Genomic DNA, 24,008 nt, shown 5'->3' with positions numbered 1-24,008 from the left:
GCAATTTTGACAAATAACTATCGCTCAACTTCAGCGAATAGAATTGAATAAAATATTTCGCTTTGAAGTAGAAAAAAAAAACGTCAACAAGAAAAACAAAATTTATTTCAGAATACAAAAAAGTGTTGAATCTTAATGAATGATTGAATGTTGTCTTGGCCAAAATTGTAAGCTAACATAACGTGACAGGGGACATGACAAACTTAACAATAACTTGACATGACTTGAAACTAAACTAACAATAACAAAAAGAATATATGGAGCGGAGGAGGGTGGCAAACATTGAAAATTCTAAAGTTAAACTTGAAATATAGCTAATTAACACATGTTATTTTGTAATTAGCTAACAATCACAATAATCCAATAATTAGTCTCTAAGATGCCCCATTTATGGTCATTTATGGCTACTAGTTGTAATTAATACTTTATTAGGTAGATACTTAAAATGATTTAGAAAATAAATGTTTTTGTTTTATGTTTTTTTCGTCCAAAAAATATTCTCACACATTCAAACTTGGCAGGCGGAAGCCCCCCAAAACAATGCCCAAAATGTATATCCTCAATAAGACATAAAAGGATTTAGCACGAGTATTTTTACAATGCCCCCCCAAAAATGGCAATACACTGCCACTTGAGAATAATGACCAGTAATAGTTTAAACAAAAAACGTTACCCGTTAACTTTAAATTTAAAATCACGTTTTTATGTTATTGTATCACCTTGATTTATTGTTTTAAATTTCTACGCCTTTGTTTTCTTTCGGTTTTGGGATGTTGTTGTTGTTTTTTTTTAAGTTGCATACGCCTCCTCAAAAATCTCATGTAACACTTTTCATCTTCATGGTTATCAACTGCATCCTCATCGCCATTATCATCATCATCCGAATCAACACAATTAAGTGTATTTACCTGTTTTTATTTAAAAATGTATTTGGTTAAGTCTTCTCAAAACTTCTTTGGCTATATAAGGCATGATCATCAAAATACAGACTACTTCTGTTTGCTCCTCTCTGACTAATAAGCCACATTTTATGGATATATATTTTGCAAATAATATGGAAATTGCATGCGTAACTCTCATATGCAAATTGAAAATAAAGAAACACACAAAATAATTTGGGAAATACATTAAATTACAGATTAAATCTCGAATTTTATGGCCAGTAATTTAAATTCAATAGAATTTAATAGACTTCCCAGAAAAAAATGTTTTTTTTTTGTCTACAATCACAGAAATGATAGTATCAATCACCAAAGTCAATTAAAACAATAATTATTCCAATTAAATATTTAACTGATACAATTGTTGTAGTGATCGATTTTTTAATTGAATATTTTTTTAAATTCAATTAAAAGTTTATTTGGAAAAATTTTGGTGATTTTTGATTCTGTGTTATGCTTATTTGTAGCTTACAGGCTGAGTTCTACTGGAGCAAATACAAATAGAAAAATATTGGAAACTGTCTAAAAATATTTTCTTTCGTACACAATTAACCCCTAAAAGTATGCTTCATATATGCCCCGAGTTCGCTCCTAAAACTATGCAAACCTTCTCAGGTTAACCCTCTAATGCCAAAATTTTTTCGCCAGCTGATTTAATATTCACACGCAGAGACGGGATATGATCACCCCAACCATGTTCCAAGAGCAAAATGTTACTTTTTCACGGAAAACATGTAGCATGTTTGTCGAAAGCATGTTCTTTTCTCGGAAATTATGTATCTGATTTCGGAAAGCATGTTATGTTTGACGAGAGAAGAATATTTGTGCCACAAAAATGCTACATGGTCGTTGTGAAAAAGTTACATGGTGCTCTTGAAACATGTTTGAGGTGATCATATTCCTTCTCTGGGTGCAACGTTAATGGCACAAAAACAAGAAAACTAAACGAGAAAAATTTATACGGTCAAATTCAGTATATGCTTCGAAGCCTCTTGAACAGTTTCTTTCGATTTGACCCATTTTTGATGTCTTAAGGTGTGTTTTACTAAAAGCCTCCTTATTTAACGAAACCCGCCTAAAGGCGGTATTGGGCATTAGAGGGTAAACAAAAACTGATTTTAATTATGTCCTCAATAAATTTAAATTTAATAGACTTAGGCTGGGCAGCCACCGTGCTGCAATGGTTAGCATACCCGCCTTGCATACACAAGGTCGTGGGTTCGATTCCTGCTTTGAGCGAACACCAAAAAGTTTTTTCAGCGGTGGATTATCCCACCTCAGTAATGCTGTTGACATTTCTGAGGGTTTCAAAGCTTCTCTAAGTGGTTTCACTGCAATGGGGAACACCGTTCGGAGTCGGCTATAGAAAGGAGGTCCCTTGTCATTGAACTTAACTTGGAAGTGATAAGAGAGAAGTTCACCACTGTGGTATCACAAAGGACTGAATAGTCTAAGTGAGCCTGATACATCGGACTGCCATCTAACCTAACCTAGCCTGTAAACTGAGTACAACTGGAGAAGATTGAAAGAATTTTTACTTTCTTATGCAATTAACCCCTAAAAGTATGCTTCATATATCCTCCCAAAACTATGCTAACCTTCTCAGTTAAAAAAAAAACTGATTTTAATTATCTCTTCAATAAATTTCAATTGTTATTTTAATTTTACCACATGTTTCAATTTAGCTTTTCTGTTGTCATTGGCCAAAGGTTATCTCTCAAAAGCTATTCAATATGATTTGGTTTCCTAAACCTTAGCCTTTCTGGTCGATACTGTATTAACATATGCTGATATTCAACTGCAAGTTGTAACTATTGTTATTATTTAATTTTGTTCTAACAAATGAAATAAAACAACAATAAACGTTAATTATTTTACTTTGACCTCCAATCCTTGATCTCAACCGGTGGTGCTGGCTGGTACTTCAAATGCAACATATGATGACAACAAACTAGCAATACAAGCTGCCACATATTTAGCTTAACGAAACATTTTGTTAATGATTCTAGCAAAAAAAATAATTTGAAATCAAAGGCTATTGGTAATATGGAGGCTGTTGTTGCTGCAGTTATAGAACTAAATATTATTGTATTCTGCAGCAAAATGCCTGAAAGCGTTTTAGAGCTATTTAGCAAAACTTATAACCAAAGGCAGCAACAACATTAGCATTTAAGCTCAAAGTTCAGACAACAAGAAACGTGGACATACCTGGCTATATAGCCTTATAAGCTGGATTTGTAGTAGATTTTTTTTGTTTTGCATTATTATTATTCGTTGTAGTAGTAGTAGCAATGATGGCTGAAGCGTTAAACACGATTTTAGAAAAGGAGTGGTTTAACAACTGCTAGCTAGCACTATATGGTCTAATAGAGACAGAAAAAAAGTGCTAAAGACAATTGTTTCTTTAGCCCAATGCATTAGGCAAGAGCCTTAGTGGAATTGCATTTGAAACTCGTTTGATGACGCTTTGATGTATTCCATCTTTTTTTTCTAAAAAGTAAGTTTTTATTTCTTCTCCATGCCAGCGTTGCCAGAATTGTTTCACCAAAAACCGCTAGATTTGTCCAAAAAACTAGCCAAAAAAAGCTAAAAAATTTAAAAAAATAGCTAGAAAAAAGCTAAATTTTTTTGTATCAAAAGTCACGTTTTTGATTGAAATTTAACAAATTTAAAGGCTTTATTTCACTTAAAATGCATATTATTTTAATTGTATTCATTTTATTTCCATTTCTGTGAGACCGTAAGAAAATCTAAGTCATATTAGCTCTGTTTGCGTACTCGATACATTTGGATTACTATCACAAATTTTTACTGGAAGTCCTTCGTTTATATTTCCTAGTAAAAACATTTTTCCCAGTAAACTTGCAATTATCAGCTGGTCAATCACCAACAAGTCAAATGTGCGATATATTGCACAATGTCACATAGAACTGCATTCGAAAATATCAACATATTTCATTTTAACTGCATTAATGATAAATTCGTGAACGAGTACACTTCTCCTAATATTTCCCAAGAGAATAAAACCCATTCTAACTATCTTGCAAGTTTATACTGAATAACTTTTATTCAAAAATTTCCCTACAAACCTATTGTTGTCCAATTTTCGTAAATGTAAATCCATTCCTTTAATAAATAGCAGATTTTTTGATCCTATCACTACGATTTTTTTTATTGCATATTTTTATGTTAAAAAAATAATACCACATTCAAAACTTTATTATTATTATTTTATTTATTATTATTATATTATTTCTATGTTCGGTTCCAAAGATTTTGAACACTAATGATTTTGGTATTGATTCCGAGTCAAATTTGAACTTATTCGTTTTTTCAGCTTTTTATTCATGAACTACTACAGTGCTTTAAAAACGTGCTAACGAAAACTTAAATTTCCTAATTCAGACTCTAAGTAGAAATTATTCTATGTATACGTTTTTTAAAATAAAATGTTGAAAACCCTCTTCTATTTTTGAGCCCTATTTTGGTTTGTGGTCAAGATACAAAAACTCCACAAATTTAAAGACTATTTCATTAATTTTAAGAATTTTGTAGAATTGACCCTAGCCTTCTTTCATGTAAAGATACCCACTTTTAAGTTAAATCAATTAACTATAAGGACAAAACGACTTTATCGGCTTTTGGACAAGGAAAAAAGTTTATATAAGAGAAATTCACAAATGCTATTATAACCAAAATTCGCGTTCCTATTTTAAGGACATGAAATTCACAAATGCTATTATAACCAAAATTCGCGGACGTATTTTAAGGACATGAAATCTTTGGCCTCACGACAATGTTTTTTTAGTGTACAAAGCAATTCACATCTACTATTTTAGTTTAGTAATATCATAATAAATTTAGAATATTATACTAACATAAAAAGGATAAACGAGTCAAATGCTAATATTCCTAATAATTTACTGACAGTTTATATAAGGAATTTGTATGGTAATAGTAGATTTAAAGTTTACGATAACTTTTACGAATACGAGGAAAAAACTTTACAACAAGGTGTATTTGCTCCAAAAATGCCCGGATAATGGCTGGAATAATTATTAATGCTTCAATTGAGCTTCGAATTATTTCATATTTCAATAGGAACATGTCGAAAATAAAAAAGCCAAAAATAGCTAAAAGGGTCATGAAAAAAAGCCAGAAAAAAAGCTAAAAGCTAAATGCATTTTTTTCCCGCTAAACGTCTTCAAAAAAAGCCAAATCTAGCGGGAAAAAAGCTAAATTGGCAACGCTGCTCCATGCCTTCACGGCATGGTGTGCAATGGAACTCATGCTGTTGTTGTTAATGCTCAGATGTTGATGCTGATGATGAGGGTTGTGATGGTTGGGCTATTGAATCCAACTGGCCGTCTCTCTATTTTACAATAACAATAATTTTGCTATTAACAATAATTCACGTGCTAGAGCTATTATGGAAACATCTAAGTTAACCTAACATCTATCTATCCAGGCTACCGCTTGCCTCACCATGGTTGCCGGTCCACACGTCGCTCACTATGAAATGAAGTAAAAAGCGCGCGCTTTACTTCAAAACAAATATAACCTTGAAAAACTAGCAAATAACATCGTTAAGATGCAATTCTGCAGTGTATTGCAATTTGAGGATTTATTCGAGCGTTTATTGTCTCTGTAACGAATCCAGGTAACCAAACGAGTCATTAATTTCAATGAAACTGGTCTTGAAAGATGAAATAGTGGGGTGGCCTAGACAATGGAAGTAAATAAACATGAACATTTACAAAACAAATGTGGGTAATGCAATAATTATTGTTAATAGATTTTTGCCTACAAAGAGTTAAAGGACATGGGAATGTAGCATACTTTTAGGTGTAATCAGAAAAAATTGAAATTAAAAAAAATAATTTGAAAATGATTTGCATTTAATTTTATTAATTTTTTTATTGTAATTTATTATTATAATTTTTTATTATTATTAATTTTATTAATATTTAATTTTATTTTTTGTAATTTAATTTAATTTAGTTTATTAAACTGAATTTGAATTTCAGTTAATTTTTTTTACAGTAATGCTATTTGAAATTGAATTAAATTAAAACTATGATTGAATAATTATTGTTAATAGATTTTGCCTACAAAGAGTTAAAGGGGATGTGAAGCATACTTTTAGGAGTAAGCAGACAAAATTTAAATTTAAAAAAATTATTTCAAAATGTTTTGCATCTAGTATTATTAATAATTAAGATTTAATTTTATTATTTTTAATTTATTTTATTGTAATTTAATTTATTTTAATAAACTGAATATGATTTTAGTTAATTTTTTGCAGTAATGCTTTTTTAAATTGAATTAAATTAAAATTATGTTTGAATAGTTTTTACGGTATTTATCTATGTTACTAAAATCTAGTTAGTTTTATTTATTTTGCTTCAGTTGAATTAAATTTAATTCACTTTTAATTAATTGAACTATATTTAATTTTATTAATACTTAAATTTAATTTTATTGATATAAATAAATTGCATTTAATCCAAATGTATTTGTAATTAACTCTATTTATTAAAATCTAATGAATTTAAATTTTTATTTATTAAATTTTAATAATAATTATTTTTTCATTTTATTATTTTTAATTTAATTTATTAAAATGTAATGAATTTAAAATTTTATTTATTTAATTTTATTGATAATTTAGTTTCAATTTTATTATTTTTAATTTAATTTATTTTATTTTAATTTAAATTAGTTTAGTAAACTGAATTTGATTGAAGTTAATTTTTTTCGAAAATCGAAATAAATTAAAATTAGGTTTGAATAGTTTTTACGGCATTTGCCTATATTGCGTGTTCTAAAATTTAGTTAATGTTATTTATTTTGCTTCAGTTTAATTTAATTCATTTTATTGAACTATATTTAATTTTACTAATACTTACAATATAATTTTATTGATATAAATAAATTGCATTTAAATCAAATTTACCTACTTATGTATTTGTTATCGACTTTATTTATTAAAATTTAATGAATTTAAAATTTTATTTATTAAAATTTTAAAAAAATAAAAATTATAAAATTTATAAAAAAAATAATATTTATATAAAATTTTCCAAAATTTCATACTACCTTATGGTAATTCTAAGGCTACTGAAAGAATCCCATCTTATTTTAAATTGAATTAAATTAAAATTATCTTTGAATAGATTTTACGGCATTTGTCTATATTACATGATCTAAAATCTAGTTAGTTTTATTTATTTTGCTTCAGTTTAATTTAATTTAATTCACTTAATTGAACTATATTTAGTTTTATTAATACTTACAATATAATTTAATTGATAGAAATAAATTGCATTTAAACTAAATTTACCTACTTATGTATTTGTAATAGCCTTTATTTATTAATTAAACTTAAAAAGTAATAATATATAATTTTGAAGATTTTCCAAGTTTTTCATACTACCCCATGTTAATTCTAAGGCTAATGAAAGAAATGTGATGATAATTTTTGCAAAATTACCACATTGCTTTATTAAATACTTTATTACTATTAATTAATAGTAATAATAGTAATACATTAGATTTGCATAAAACTTGTCATTATTCATTTTTAATTATGCCCTAGCCCTGGTATATGAGTCCCCATGCAATAGCACTCTGAATTCTAAATATTTCGTTAAATGTTCCAAAGACAGATGCCATACCCAAATGTGACAACAAATGTTATTAACTATGGATCTATGAATATAAACACGTTAATGATAATTTAATTACAAATATATGGTGTTAAAATCTATGATAAAAATAACAAACCATAGAAATTAACAACAAAAACATGATACACGTGCATTACACAAAAAAAAAAAAACAATAACAACAACAAGAACACTTCTAAGACAGCTTGACGTTATGATAAACTTTTTTTGTTAGCAAAAACCTTAAATATGATGATAGTAGTTTTCCACTTTAGCAAAAATAAGCAAACCCAGAACATAGTGTCTAAACCTTAGCAATAATATGGCCAAGAGATCTTAGACATAATGTCTGACAATCGCTAGCCAATTGTCTGATATATACGTTCACTTACTTACAATGCCTTAGAAGCATGAGAGAGACTTGACAGCATATGATGTCAAACCCCCGATACTTCTTCGGTCGAGTAACCATTTTGCTTGGCTTGCAGCTGACAATAATCAATCACTATTTGTTTGTTTGTATGTAGTGAATTTCTAATCATCAATTAAATCTACAATAAATGTCTTTTGGAAGTTAATACAAAATGGAAACAAACAATCTATGGAATAAATTTAGAAGATAGTGATATCAATTTAAAATTTTAACTCAAAGTCATTTGTATGAATTAATTTTTTTGTTTGCAATGATATTTAAACAGAAGCTCTGACATGACATTTTTTTTTTTTTTGATGAACCACCAATACTTTACAATATTTAGTTTATATAATTTGCAGTAAAATATCATTTGGAATTTTTTATATTAAATTACAAAAACATTCCAACTTATTGGAGGTTTTTAATTCCATGGCCTAAAAGTAGGCAATAGAAATAAAGGAATTTTAGTATCCTTGTTAATCTAAAATAAATTTAATTAAAATACATTAAATCAAATCGAAGCTAAAAAATAAATTATTTTTTCTTATATTCACAATAAATTGAGTGAAATTTGTTTTAAAATTAATTCATTAAAAGAAAATGACTTAGATTCACTTAATATTATATTATATAATAAAATAAATTAAAACTTAAAAATAATCATAAATTTAATTGAAATTCCATAATTGGGAAAAGCCCACTTATGACCGGTTAATTGTAATGTTCTAACACATATGTGACTTCATATGTCTAAGGAAAATTTACCACTTTTGAGACTTGTTTACTTTCATGGCCTAAAAGTAGGCAATATTATTAAAGAAATTCTAGTTTATTATATCCTTGTTATTCTAAATTACATACATATACATATGTCTCACGAAAATTTACCACTTTTGAGACTTGTTTACTTTCATGGCCTAAAAGTAGGCAATATTATTAAAGAAATTCTAGTTTATTATATCCTTGTTATTCTAAATTAAATTAATATACACTAAATCAAATTAAAGCTACTTAGATTAAGTGAAATTGATTTAAAACACATTTACTATTTACTAATTTGACTTAGTTTCACTTAATTCGAATTTTATGAAATAGCATAAAATAAATTCAAACTTAATTTTGTTTAAAATAAAAAAAAAATTAAATTTAATTGAAATTCCATAATTGGAAGATGTTTACTAATGACAGGTTAATTTAAGGTTTTAACACATATGTGGCTTCATATGTCTAACGAAAACTTACCACTTTTGAGACTTGTCCACTTCCTTGTTAACCTAAAATAAATTAAATTAAAATTCCTTAAATCAAATCAATGTTTCTCTCTCTTTTGTTATCATATATTTACTGTATGATTAAAATAAACAATAAATAGTCAAATCAAAGCAACTTAAATTAAATGAATAGCTGATGGCCTTAGCAGCCAATGCTACTTTTCCCTTTTCTTTTTATCATACATTTAACGTATGATTAAAATAAACAATAAATAAATAAATAATAAATTAAATGAAATTGATTTATAATAAAAATTTATTTAAATTTATTTGACTTAGTTTCACTTAATATGAAATAGCATGAAATAAATTAAAACTTAATGTTGCATAACATAAAAAAAAAATTATATATATTTTTTAAAATAATTTTTATTTATTTTAATTGTAACAGTGTCCCTAATTGGAAGATATCCACTTATGACAGGTTAATTTTAATGTTTCAACACACATGTGACTTCATATGTGTCACGGAATTTTTCCACTTTTGAGACTTCCACTTTTAATAGTATCCCAGCAAAAAAATCGTCGCCAAAAAGTTAGTGAAAATGTTCTTTTTGAATCCGGAAGTGGTGCAAAAATGGCGCAGAAGCGATGAATTTAATATGGACTTGTCATAGGACGGATGTCCACTATTTTAACAGCCGTGGCACTGAATTTGCATCACTTCTTATGGTGTGATGCGAATTCAGGGTTTTGGATGTGTATTAAGAAATTTTGTGATATTTTGACGAATAAATAATTTTTAAATTTTTTATGAGTTTTAATTCATTCTTACGCTTGTGTGGAACGTTTGACATAAAATATTTTCAAAAATTCGCAGTTTTTCTAGAATGGATTTGGCATTTTTTTCGGCAAATTTTAAATAATTTTTACCATTTTCTTAATTCTTAATCTATTTTTAACCTATTTGAAATAAAAAATTTTAAATTTTCCATTAAAAATATGAAAAAAGTGAATTTTAAAAAATTGACTCAAATGAATTCCTGTGCAGCTAAAATAAAGAACTTCTTTGGAAGGACATTTTTGGAAGTGCTTTTAAAGCTGTGTCTTTAGAAGAACTTCCAAATTTTTTGGTGGGATACAATTATAGAAGGTTTCACTGTATATCATGGAATAAAATAACTAAATTTTATATATTATTTATATATTATAGAGAATGCTTTTGATATACAATCATCCATTTTTATTCTTGTTTTGATTTATTTAAAATTAAGTTCTGTTGGTTAAGGGCTTCCCCCATAATAGATTTTAAAGGAATTTCGAAATAATTTTTAACGACTGGTTTTTAACTTCCAGTTGTAGTTTTATGGCCTTTCTACATTAAAAGATTCTCCGTCTGCTGATGACATCGTAAAAAAGATATTTTACCTTTTCTTGTGCATTATTTAGAGTGATATGACAAAATACCATTTAAAAGGAGGACCATAAAACCTGCAGTTTTGGTCGTAAACAATTTTGCATAATATTTACTATTGTCTAGCATGCAAGAAAATCTATATTATTAGTTTGGCTAAGAATATTAGGTTGGAGTTTTATGATACTTGATTCTGTTTTTCGTCAATAAAAACAGAAAACAAACATTGAAATGAACCTCGAAAACATTTAAATTGTGGATCTACAATTTCGTTTTATTATTACCAACAAATGTCTAGACTTTAATTTATATGCAATGCTACTTCATTTGATAATTGTAACCAATCAAAGATATTTTCCTAAGATTGATTTAGCATGGCATATAGTGAAATATACAAATATGTGATAATGATAACATGTTAAGATAGGCATGCATAGAGAAGCCTTAGATGCTTCTCCATAAATACGATTCTATATTTAAATAAATTAAATACACTATCGTTAATCTTAAATTGTCTGCAATTTTATGTAAATATTCCGTCTGTCCAATCTATCTGTTTTGCTGTTGTTCATTCTACACCTTCTTATTTGTTATAACAATGCTTGGCTTTTAATGACTGTACGATCGTTATAAGAATCACATTCTGCAGTTACAGATACGGGCAATACAACTCGAACACAAGTGATGTGCATAATTTATCATAATAAAATGCCATATAGCAGAAACACAACTAGCAATCAGCAACCAACCAGTTGTTGTTGTCACTGTCTGTTACTCTGACTGCAAATTTATTTGCAACCAAATGTAATAAAGAGTAATAAAATCAACAACAATCAGGTGTAGTTTCAGGGTCAATGTGTCTAAAGAATTGCCGCACTTTAATGTACGATGATGGTGACGACGACGAAGACGACGACTGTGACAACCGATTTTCAGTTGCTACTACTAACACAATTTTCTGTCTTTAGAATTTGGAATAACTAGAATTCTATAAATCAGTCCATTCGGTGGATTTTGTTTTTTTTTACTTATTTATCCTTGGAAAAATATTTTCTATATACATGAAATATATGGAATATTCTATTTTAAATAAATATTATGAGACTTTGTTTAATTAAAAAAAAATAGGAAATTGAATTTTAAACCAAAATATTTGGCACACTTATTATTTTAATTTAAAAGAACAATAAAATAAATACAATTTTTTTATAAAGTTTTTTTTTTTAAATTTTTTATTATTAATTAAGTTTAAAAACTCAATATTTTCAAACTGGTTACAAAATTAATCCATTTGCAATTTATTTAGTTTAATTTGAATAAATTTAGTGAGATTTATTTTTGTTATTTTATTACATTTAACTTTATTAAATTTCATTGTTTTCTACCGAATTTTTTATTGTTTAAGTAATTAAATTTTTAGTTTAATCGAATTAAATTTAAATTTTGGCTTTTTGATTTATTTATCAATAGAAAAATAGTTTCTATATACATCAAACATATCGAAAATTCTATTTTAAATAAATATTATAAAACTTTTTTTTTTAAATTGTTGGAAATAGGAAATTGAATTTTGAATCAAAATGTTTGATAGAAATATTATTTAAACTTAAAAGAACAATAAAATAAATAAAACTTTATTTACGAAAGCATTTTTTTAAATTTTATTATTAATAAAATTTGTAACAAAAAAAAAGTTTTCGAGATATGAATACAAATTTCATTAAATCAATTTTAAATCTATTTAGTTTAATTTAATTAAATTTAACGTAAGTTTTTAATTAGATTTATTGAAATTTACTTTTGTTATTTTATTATTCAACCGAATTTCTTATAGTTTAATCTTTTTAAATTTTTAGTTTAATCTAATTAAATTTAAATTTTGGCTCTTTGATTTATTTATCAATAGCAAAATATTTTGTATATACATCAAATATATCGAAAATTCTATTTTAAATAAATATTATATTATTATTTAAATTAATGGAAATAGGAAATTGAATTTTGAACCAACATTTTTGATAGAAATGTTATTTAAAGTTAAAGGAACAATAAAATAAATAAAACTTTATTTACGAAAACATTTTTTTTAATTTGGTTATTAATAAAATTTGTTAAAAAAAAATCGAGAAATGAATACAAGTTTCGTTGAATCTATCTTAAATCTATTTAATTTAATTTAATTTAATTTAATTTAACTTAAGTTGTTTTAATTAAAGTTAATGAAATTTACTTTTGTAATTTCATACATGTAACTTTATTAAATTTCATTGTTTTCAACCAAATTTCTTATAGCTCTTCATTCATTCATATTCGATTATAAATTTATATAATTTATTTTATTTAATTAAAAAATATATATTTATGCCCATATTCATAATAATTTGCAGACAGTTTATCGAAGGAATTTGTATGGTAATAGTAGGTTTAAAGTTTACATTAACTTTTATGAATATGGGGGTTAGTTTAATTTAATTAAATTTAACTCAAGTTTTCTAATTAAATTTACGTTTGTTATTTTATTTCGTTTAACTTATTTTATTTCATTGATTACAACCGAATTTTTTATAGCTCTTCATTCATAAAAATTTGATTATAAATTTATGTTATCTATTTTATTAAATTTAAAAATATTTTTTTTTTTAATTTTATCGATTTCAACCAAATTTTGAAATTGAAATTTAATTAACTTAATTAATTTAATTATAAACTTATGTAATCTATTTTTTTCAATTGAGTCTAATCACATTTAAATATAAATATAAAAATAAAAATTTAAATATAAATATTAAAAAAAATAATAATAAAAAATAATAATAAATTTAATTTGAATTTTACTTTTATTATTATTTTATTTCATTTAGTCTTATTAAATTTTATTGTTCTCAACCGAATTTCCTATACCTCTTCATTCAATGAAATTATATTCGATGGATCTTTATTAACTGATAAACTATCTTACCAACGATTATCCCCCGTGCAATATTGTATTAAATTGAATATAAAAAACTATCCAAATTTACATAAATGAGGAATTTTATGATATGTGTAATTATTGCAACGATCTATAAATAAATCTTGAAACTATAAAAAGTAACGACGAATGAAAATATTCTCTTTTTTTGCATAATATGATGGACGCATCTACTTTGCTATTGTGGTCAATGCATTGCAATTCTAAGCGAAGCTATAGATTTCTTTCTTACTGTCATTCGATTAATTGAGTTGAGTTTGTAGGCGTTGTGACAGGCGCCATAATGTTATGCATTTTATTTATTTTTTTTTAAAGGGATGGAGTCGACACAGAGTATGCAAACCAAACAGAAAAAAGTCTATATAATTGCTTTATTAAATATGTAAAGTATATGTCAACTTTTCACAATTGATTATTTTGCCATCGTATAATACGTTTTTAAATGGGATTTTATGGTAAAACTATTATCGATTCGTTTCAATGGAATATTTATGGAAGTGGAGATTAATTAAAAATGTGTATTTTATTGTATGGAAATTGAATAGCGAAAGCACAGATAAAAGTTAACAAGCCAGTTATATGAATGATTGATGAGGGAGAAAACAAAAACAAAATTATGGAAAAAAATAAAAACTATAAAAATTTTATATTAATTTTTCTTGAATAGAAGTAAAATAATTTTTTTTTTTTTTTTTTTTTTTAATTTTCCAGGTCCAGTTTTCCAATACCCTACACCACCCAGCCCTTCATGCTCTGTACATAGTCCTTCCTATACCGGCGGTGATGTATTCTTTCCTCGTAGCCGCAGTACTCCCAGAACACCACGTACCAGTGTCAGTTTCGCCGCTGGTGACGAGGTGAATTTTTTTCATCAATCAGCGCCCACCTGTTCGAGTTCGGCACAAACGACACAAGCCCCCCAGTCAGCACCTCCGATTCCTCAAAGTAGTCACCATCATCTCCAGCCACAACAACAGCATTATCCTCATTATCCACATTTTGCCTATCATCCCAGTGGTGCTGGCTATTATCAATATACACCACCTCCCACCCCCACCACAGCCAATGCCACTACATCAGCAGCAGCTGCAGCGGCGGCGGGAGCTTGTTCAACTGCCGGAGGTGCTGGTCATAGGAATTTACATCGAAGTCTTTCCGATACAGCCAGAAGGTAAGTGAAAACAAATTCCTTGAGAGTCTTAACTGCAAGTAATCCTTAATTTCCACTATCCCACACCCTCAAAAAAAATCGCTTCTCTAACATATGTTCCAAACATATTTTGCAGGAAGCACATATATTATTGGATACCGCCGAAACATTAATATGTTTGTTTTATGTGAGCATATTATATGTTTGGAAGCATTTTGAGTCCAAAAATAGTATATGCTTGGAAGAATTTCCCAAAGAAGATTGTGTTCATTCCCTCACATAATTTTCACTTCCACGAAATTTTTTAGTTCTTCGCATCTTTTTCTGTAATACAAATATGTCGGTTTTTTTCAAATGTCTATTCTCTTGGTTCCGAATGTCTATTCTCTTTATTCCGAATACTCCTTCTAACATTCAAATTAAATAATATTTAGACTTAAGCATATTAAATTTTTGGCCTTATCATGAAACAGTTTTCCGAAACAACATACAATCGGTTTCACAGAAATTGCTCTCATTTCATTCTCTCGCTGTGTTATGTTGATACTTTTTAATCAACCCTCCCGGTTTCCATCTCTATTTCTTTCTCTATACTAAGCAGTCCATCTCTCTCTCTGTCGCTCGCTGAATAAAGTATCACAACATATATATGTTTACTCGAAATTTGTAAATTTATATATGTTTACATTCACACATATTATTTTTATGAAACATTCATGCCCCAAACATAATATATTCTAACATATTAACATATGTGTCCCAAACATTTTGTGTTAGTTTAGGAACATTACATGTTTGCACTTAAATATATTGTGTTTAAAAATTGTGCCCGAAACACATTTTGTTTATATCGGAACATATGAAAAACATATTTTTCTAACAGTGCATATATTCTAATGGCGATTTCGATGGGGGAAAATGGTGCAATATTCTCTTAATTGATTGCAAAATATTAAGGACACAGTCATAGCATTTGGGTCCTGTATCCCCCACAATATTATGAATTAACAATAACTTTGGAATGTCACTATCATTTGGGCGAAAATATAATGTAACACCAAGGCAACTTATTTTTTGCGAAACGAAAACTCCCTAAGGCATTTTGTATTTGAAGTAGGTCAAATAGATAGACAGTCTATCGTGCAGACAGCCTGATGGATTTAATCAAAGTCCATTGGCTTGATTTTAACAATTTTAACAAATTTTAATTCTCCCATGAAATTACAAAACAGACATTTAATTACCCCCTTAAAAATGTGCAATACTCAGGCCATGCAGGCCATCAAATGAGTAATTGGATTTATGACGACTCCCCATATCCCATAATAGGGCTTTTGTCTATAATTCAAGATAAGCTTTTGTCTGTAATATTTATTGGTCTTTCTTCTCGATGTCTGTGTGCCAGTGTCGTCTACATATATGTATGTGTCATTTGTGTCCATTAAACATTATTAATCATATGTCATCATATGTTTAATTAATTATTTTTATTTTGTCGTTTTTTCCTATTTTCCTTTCCCACACAAATTCATTTTTGTGTTGTAGATCACGATTAACCTCAACTGGAGAAGACGAACGTGAATATCAAAGTGAACATGAGACAAGTTGGGATGAATTCGATGATCGTTATGATAATTTTACGGCAGGACGTGAACGACTACAAGAATTCAATGGACGAATACCGCCACGTAAGAAGAAAAAGGATGTCCCGAAACCAAAATCAGAAAAGAAGGTAAGAAAAAAAGAAAAAAGTCATCGAATAAATTAATAATATAAGAAAATATTAAGCTGGAAATTTTTAGTTATCATATTAATGCGGTAACTCAAAACAGTCTTCTAAAAAATTGTATTTTGTACACTCAAAGAAAAAATACTAGCCTCCGCAACGAAATATTAGATAAACGAAATTCCCCTATGCCATTTTCTTCAAGAGCAAATAAACCCGAATTTATAACAAGCCATGGAACGACTGACTCTTTATCATTTCTATTCGTTTTTAAAGAAAATATTTTACCCTCAAAGGAAAACTTTGTCTGAATTTTCGTTCCTCCGAAAAGAAATCTTTTCTTTCAGTGTAGTCACCCGATTCCAAAGTCCACTAACTAGTTTTCTGCATTCGTATACAACAGATTTTGAACATCGTTACTGTTGTAAATAAACCTTTATTGTTACAATGGTATCTTGATATTTTTTGTGTCTTACTGCTGTTGACTAAGCCCTTCTTTTCAGTTTTAATTAGTGTAATCGCACCACCATTAATGAACATTTTCATTTTTGCATTTTCATGAAAAAAAAACAAAAATTGCGTTGCTGTAAATAATTGTTAATGGCCGTTGTTTTCTCAAAAACAACCTTTCGTTCATATTTTTTGCTTTTCAGTAGAAAAAAATCAAAAAAAAAACTATATACAGAACGTAGACCTCCTCTTCGTCAATGAGGGAATAGTTAATCCTTTGTTCCTCAAAGCTTCAATACAGCACGGTTTTAAAGATATAAAAAAACGGTGCAGTGAGCCAATAAAATCGTCATAGTAGATACAACAACAAAGTATACGAAATCCACCATATGAAAGAGCACACTGATTACATTCACAGTTCTCATGGATATAAAAAGTGAGAAGAGAATTTTTTTTGTAGCTCTGAGTTCATGTGCATTGTGTAAGCCAGCCATTGTTGTTGTAATGAAACTCAGTGAGTGTCACAGTAGAAACTTAACTAAGCATTTAACTGCCTGTATTGGAGTACAAGACAAAAGAAGCCAGCCGAATAGAAAAAAATCGGTCGGTTAACCATCAAGTCACATTAACGGGGAAAAATTGTTCACTAATATAAAATAAAGATTTTTATTGAATTTACAATGGTAATGGAACTAAATCATATTCAAAAATATTGAGAATTAAATTCAAAATCAAAATTAATAGAAATATTTAATTTAAAACCTAACAAAAACATAACATAAAAACAAAATATTTTACTATTTGCAACATGACACAAATAAATTCATATTTTTGCCAAATTGAAGAAAAATTATTATAATTTTTTTTCTCTTGTTTAAAAAAATCTTCTATCTTGAATGAAAAAATTGAATTAAAAATTATTAACAGTTTTATCGCTATACGAAGTCCAAGATAAATATAATTTAAAAATTTAATCACTTTAGAAAAAATATAAATTATTTTTTTCCTATTTTGAAGAAAAAAAAATTAATAATAATAATTAAAATTAAAATGTCTATCGCTATACGAAGTCCAAGATAAATATAATTTAAAAATTTAGAGATTTTTTAAGTTAAGTTAACTTAATAATGAATAAATAAATAAAATAATAAATAAATAAATTAAAAATTTACTCGATTTAGAATCAATACATTATTTTTTTCTTGTTTAAAAATCTCCTATTTGGAATTAAAAATTATTAAATGTATATCGCTGTATAAAGTTAAACATATAAAATATTTTTATTTTGTGTTTGCATTTTGTGTTAAACGTTTTAAAATTATTTTTTTTCCTATTTTGAAGAAAAAAAAAATTATTAAAAATTATTAAAATATCGCTATACGAAGTCTAAGATAAATATAATTTAAAAATTTAGAGCTTAAGACCTTAGTTGTCATAGCCATTAAACTTTTTTAAGTTACCAATTTTAATTGTAACTTAATAATGAATAAATAAATAAAATAATAAAAAAATTAATTAAAAATTTACTCGATTTAGAATAAATACATTACTTTTTCTCTTGTTTAAAAATCTCCTATTTTGAATTAAAAATTATTAAATGTCAATTGCTGTATGAAGTTAAGCATATAAAACATTTTTATTTTGTGGTTGTCTTTTGTATTAACGTTTTTTTTTTCATTTTTGTTCATGTAACCAAAGTAAGCAAAATGTCATTAAAATAAGAAAAAATTTCTCCCAATTTGGCAAAATTAAACAAAAATCAAAATTAACGTTAAAGTTAAATCGGCTATAGAAATTTTCTTGAATTATTTTCTGAAGATTGATTAAATGTTCTGAGGATTGATTGAGATCTATAGATCTGAAGCTCGAAAAAACAGAAAAACTTGTATTTGAAAATGAAGATTGTTTTAGCGATTAATATTTTTTCAGTTTTAATTAACAATTAATTGAAAAATTAATATGGTTCAATTAAAACAAAAAAATATTTTCAGATTTGTCATTAAATTTCTTCTTCAACCAACAGATATTTATCTCTAACCTTTTGTATGTTGCTTTCCATAAATGACTTGTCACATAAGTTATGTAAATTACATTACTTATTAGGTTTATTTTAATTGATTTTGGTTCAGTAGAGAAATAATTTATTATTCGTCCAGATGCAGTTTTTTTTTTGTATACCAATCGGTTATAATTCTAGTATCGTCTCTGATGATATTAATATCTGAATAGGGTAATCTGTCATCTCCTATTTCAACTGTGAATTTAATTTTGTTGTGCTATGAATTCAATAGATTCTGTTTTTTTAAGTGTGATTTTTTTTTATTAAAGATATAAAACCTAATTTTAGTTTTGTCTTTCGGTTTCGGCAGGTCAGTCTCTACAACATCGAAATACCAATATTCCATATCACAGCTCAAAACATCAGCTCAACTTTACAAAAAAAAAAAGATAAAGAAAAACAAGCAATAAAGGATGAAGTAGAAATGTGGTAGTTTTGTATACCAGAATAAATGGCTAAATGGCAATTTTTAATTTTATTACATTCTATAACACCACACTGTGACACTGCGCAATTAATTTTTATTATAAAATTTGCATTTTATTTATAGTCTTGGGCCTTCATGTAATATTCTGTTCTGCAGCGAAGATTCAATTCAACCATCTGTAAGCCCTAGTAGATTGGTCATTGTAGTCAGTTATTTCGATGAAATTATTTCTCTAAGTTGAGTTTGGTATTTAATTCAGCATTTTATTGGGGATCTTTTCATTACGCTTATGCCTTTTTTTGTTAAGGTGAGATAGTTAGTAATTGTAAAAAAACTAATGTTGATTATGATAGCTATGAAGAAAACTCAAAAAGACGTTTAAAGACTTCATCAACATAGCTCTCTACAACGTGAACTTTGCTAATTTTATTTTTTTATCACAATTATCATACATATCTCGTATTTCCCTTGTTTTTGTCAATTTTTTTTTTAACTCTAATTTGTCAGTTTTGGTGAAAAGTGTGCTATTACTCTATGAGTTGAAGGCAATGATTTGTTTTCCTTCCATCCATTTACTCAATAATATTTATTCCTATGCTTGGCCAGAGTTCCTAGTCCAAGTCCACACACAACTCATTTGCAGTTCTTCTTTTTGGCGGACTATGGCAGTTCACATTTATTTTACTTTGATTGCAAATGATTTGTTGCTGCTGTGATTTTGTTTGGTGGTCAGGCTGTTGCAGGCGATATTCATGCTGCATACACAGCGACACGTGCACTTGGATGCTGCTGTAGCCAAACTGCCAATGTGATTCGTTCAGCCATATGCATTGCTGTGTGAATCACTAAATACAAACGACACTGAAAGTTTGAACAGATGTAGAAAATTTCCTTGTATTTGCTTGATTTTTATTTCTGTTGTTTTTTTTTCCTCCATGAAAAAAAAAAAACACGTAATAAAATCTCGGTGAATAGAAAAACAAACTCAACGAATGCTCAAGAAAATGTGTAACATTTGTCGTTATTTTTTGCTTTCTCGCCTATGTAATTTTTTTTATTGCCATTTATGAGTTAATGACCTTTTTTCGTTGCAAGTTCGGGCCTAGAATTACACAAAAAGACGAGCTGAAGTTGTGTAGATGCTTTTTTTCGAGAGAACATTTAAAAATGGAAAGAAATTATGAATTTATGATTAAATGGCAGGCCGTTAATGATGGGCGATTTAGTGTTCCGGGTATAAAGGAAATCATTTAAGAACTTGGCACAAAAAATATTGAAAACTTAAAATGGGGTAAATTACTTCGAAAGTTAAAAATAAGAGTTCATAGTACCATGGTTACCGTGTATAATTTTTGTCTTCAATCACGAAATTAATCCAATTAATTTCTAATTGATTTTCCCCAATGATGATAGAACCAATCACCAACGTAAATTAAAAAATTAATTGGGCCAATTAAAAAATTAATTGATTTGGGATTGATCTTTGTTAATTTTTTATTCTAAGTACCATGGTTACCCTGAAAAATATAATTTTTGTCTTCAATCACGAAATTAATTAATCCAATTAATTTCTAATTGATTTTCCCCAATGACGATAGAACCAATCACCAACGTAATTTAAAAAATTAATTGGGCCAATTAAAAAATTAATTGATTTGGGATTGATCTTTGTTAATTTTTTATTCTAAGTGACATGAGGGTCACTTAGGTTAGCTAAAGTGGCTAGCAACTCCATTGTGATCCCAAATAAGGTGAACTAATCTCTTATCAATAAGTGTTGACCACCGTTGCCGCAGTTGATAGAATTCTACTAAAATGGTAGATTTTTTACTGTTCGGTAGATTTGTAGAATTCTTGATATTTTGCCAAATATTCCTCTCCAAGTATGAGGTACTTCACAATTTTTCTATACAAATAAAATGTAAATAAAATTTTCTATAAAAAAATAAAATTTAGACAAAATTTTCTATAAAGATAATTTGACAAAATTTTCCATAAAAAATAAAATTTTGACAAAATTTTCTATAAAAATAAAATTTTGATAAATATTCTAAAAAATTAAATTTTTGCAAAATTGTCTATAAAAAATAAAATTTTGAAAAATTTTCTAAAAAATTAAATTTTGAAAATTTTTCTAAAAAATTAAACTTTAGAATATTTTTCTATAAAAAATAAAATTTTGAAAAATTTTCTATAGAAATAAAATTTTGACAAAAATTTCTATAAAAGTAACATAAAATTTTGACAAAATTTTCTATAAAAATGAAATATTGACAAAAGTTTCTATAGAAATAAAATTTTGACAAAATTTTCAATAAAAATGAAATATTGACATTTTCTATAAAAATGAAATATTGACAAAAATTTCTATAGAAATAAAATTTTGCAAAATTTTTCTATAGAAAGAAAATGTTGACAAAGCTCGCATAGAAATAAAATTTTTACAAAATTTTCTATCGAAATAAAATTTTAACCACAATTTTAAGATTTTTTGTTTGGTAGTTTTTTGGTAATATTTTCTCTAAATTGTTGGTATATTATTTGTGGCTCGAGTGGCACCATGGTATTGACCCATTTTATACGGATCTCAATGATAAGATACCTCCTTTGAATAAGCGTGTTCGAATAGCATGGCCCACTCAGAAATATCACCAATAGTCTTGAGAGCAGATAAATAAACGATGAATTTAGATTTTCATATAGCAAGAGGTAGTCACTACATCCAGCTTAACCTATTAAACGAAAATATCGAATCTTTCTGAAAGTAAATACTAAACTAAACTAACACCCAAATATACCCTAGAGTACAATAAATAGGCCGAAGTTTTCGAGGACATTGCCAAGTGTTTATTTATCATCAAAACCTATTCCCCCATAAGATATCCTTGCAATTGAGTCAGATAAAAAGGTGGTGGCCCGGTTTAATCATAATCGTGGATACAATTAAAGGTCCTTTAGATTAAAACAAAGAGCAGCCAAAGACCATAGCAAGACAACCAACATCCTCATCATTGTTATTATCCTTAAACAATGTGGCTAGAGTTCATTACAATGACCACAATATTGACCTCACCACAATCACAATAGAGCATAAGAAGCAAGAATAAAAGTCTATGGAGAGAATTTGTATTTGGAGGGTGTTTTTGTCCTGTGTAAAGGCCATAAATTATTTTCATGACTTTTTCTCTCCCCACACACACACACACACACATTTTCTGCCATCATAAATGGCAATAATCACCGTACTTATGACCATTCTGGTTCTTCCATATTTACTGTGATAGTTGCTGTTTTTTTTGTTTTGTTGGGATATATATAACAATGCTCAAATAATTATATTGAATAAATTTCGCTACAGTTTTTCCGCTTTTTCTCCCCACTACATCAAGGGAAAAATATTACTAAAGGCCACACTTGTTCATTTGTTTTGTTTGGAATATCTCATCTCATTTTAGCGCCTCTTTTTTGGGGTGGGTCTTAATCGTATTATTTTGTTATTTTATTGAAATATATTTTGCATTTACTTGTAGTAATAATTTGTAACATTTTTCATTTGGACATTTATGATAATTTATACGTTTATCCATAAATGAATATTAAACAGCACGGGCTTATGGGAAACGTCCCCTTCGTTTGCAACAGATTAGTGAGCGCTTCAGTGAATTTATTGGTCATTTGAATAAAGTGAAAATTCCGAATGGACATTAAGAACAAGTGGTAGGATTTATTGTGAATAGGACAGGTCACAAAAAAAAATAAATTTTGTCAAAATTTTCTATAGAAGTAAAATTTTGACAAAATTTTCTTTAGACAAAAATTTTCTAAGGAAATAAAATTTTGACAAAATTTTCTATAGAAATACAATTTTGAAAAATTTCCTATAGAAATACAATTTTGAAAAATTTCCTATAGAAATACAATTTTGAAAAATTCCCTATTGAAATGAAATAATTTGTTTTTGATTGGTAGGTTTTCGGTAAAATTTTCTGGAAATTTTGTTAGATTATTTTTGGCTGCTATGTAAACACAGTCTTTTCTCCAATATATTACTAAACATATCTTATTTAATTTTTTAATAGTTTTTATTTTTTTTTATGTTTTCCAGGAGCAAAGCTTTACTTGGCCGGCTGTTGTAACCGTTTTCGTTTTTGCCATGGGTTGTGGTTTTCTAGTAGCCCGATGAGTTTTGGCCTATTAGTAAAAGCAAAGCTAAGACATGGAACAAAATTCGCCAATCAAGATATATATAACAAAATAGCAAGAAAAACACAACGAATTTATTTTGCATAAGACAAAAATAAATTTTTTTAACACAACTCTCTAGTTCATTGTTTGTGAGTCATATATATGGGAAACCCCGAAAGCTGGAGCTTAAAGGAGAACGATAAAATTGGTGCCACTACATAAAACAAAGTGAAGTGAAAAGTATTTTTGAAAATGCTCAAAAACTCAGAGGATATACATGCACAACAAAACAAAAATACCCAGAATGGAGAAAGCTGGAAAGGGTTTGTTTTTCTCCTCGAAGAAATGAAAGAAGAAAACAAATAAACAAAAAAAGTCACATTAGCATTAA

The 24,008-nt window shown here is 27.5% G+C and overlaps 1 protein-coding gene across 1 annotated transcript in view; it reads left to right on the top strand.

Annotated features, from left to right (window-relative positions):
* hid (head involution defective) overlaps window positions 1-23,748 on the top strand; it is a 39,458-nt gene extending 15,710 nt beyond the window's left edge. The window contains exons 2-4 of the mRNA XM_075305002.1: window positions 14,332-14,791; window positions 16,316-16,502; window positions 23,538-23,748. Of these exons, the coding sequence (XP_075161117.1) occupies window positions 14,332-14,791; window positions 16,316-16,502; window positions 23,538-23,615 (725 nt within the window). The 3' untranslated portion in view covers window positions 23,616-23,748. The remainder of the gene's footprint in view (window positions 1-14,331; window positions 14,792-16,315; window positions 16,503-23,537) is intronic.
* Window positions 23,749-24,008: the final 260 nt, after the last annotated feature.

This window comes from Haematobia irritans, chromosome 4 (assembly GCF_050003625.1).
Source record: "Haematobia irritans isolate KBUSLIRL chromosome 4, ASM5000362v1, whole genome shotgun sequence".
NCBI classification, from domain to species: Eukaryota; Metazoa; Arthropoda; class Insecta; order Diptera; family Muscidae; genus Haematobia; species Haematobia irritans.
This window is presented reverse-complemented; position numbering and strand designations above follow the sequence as displayed.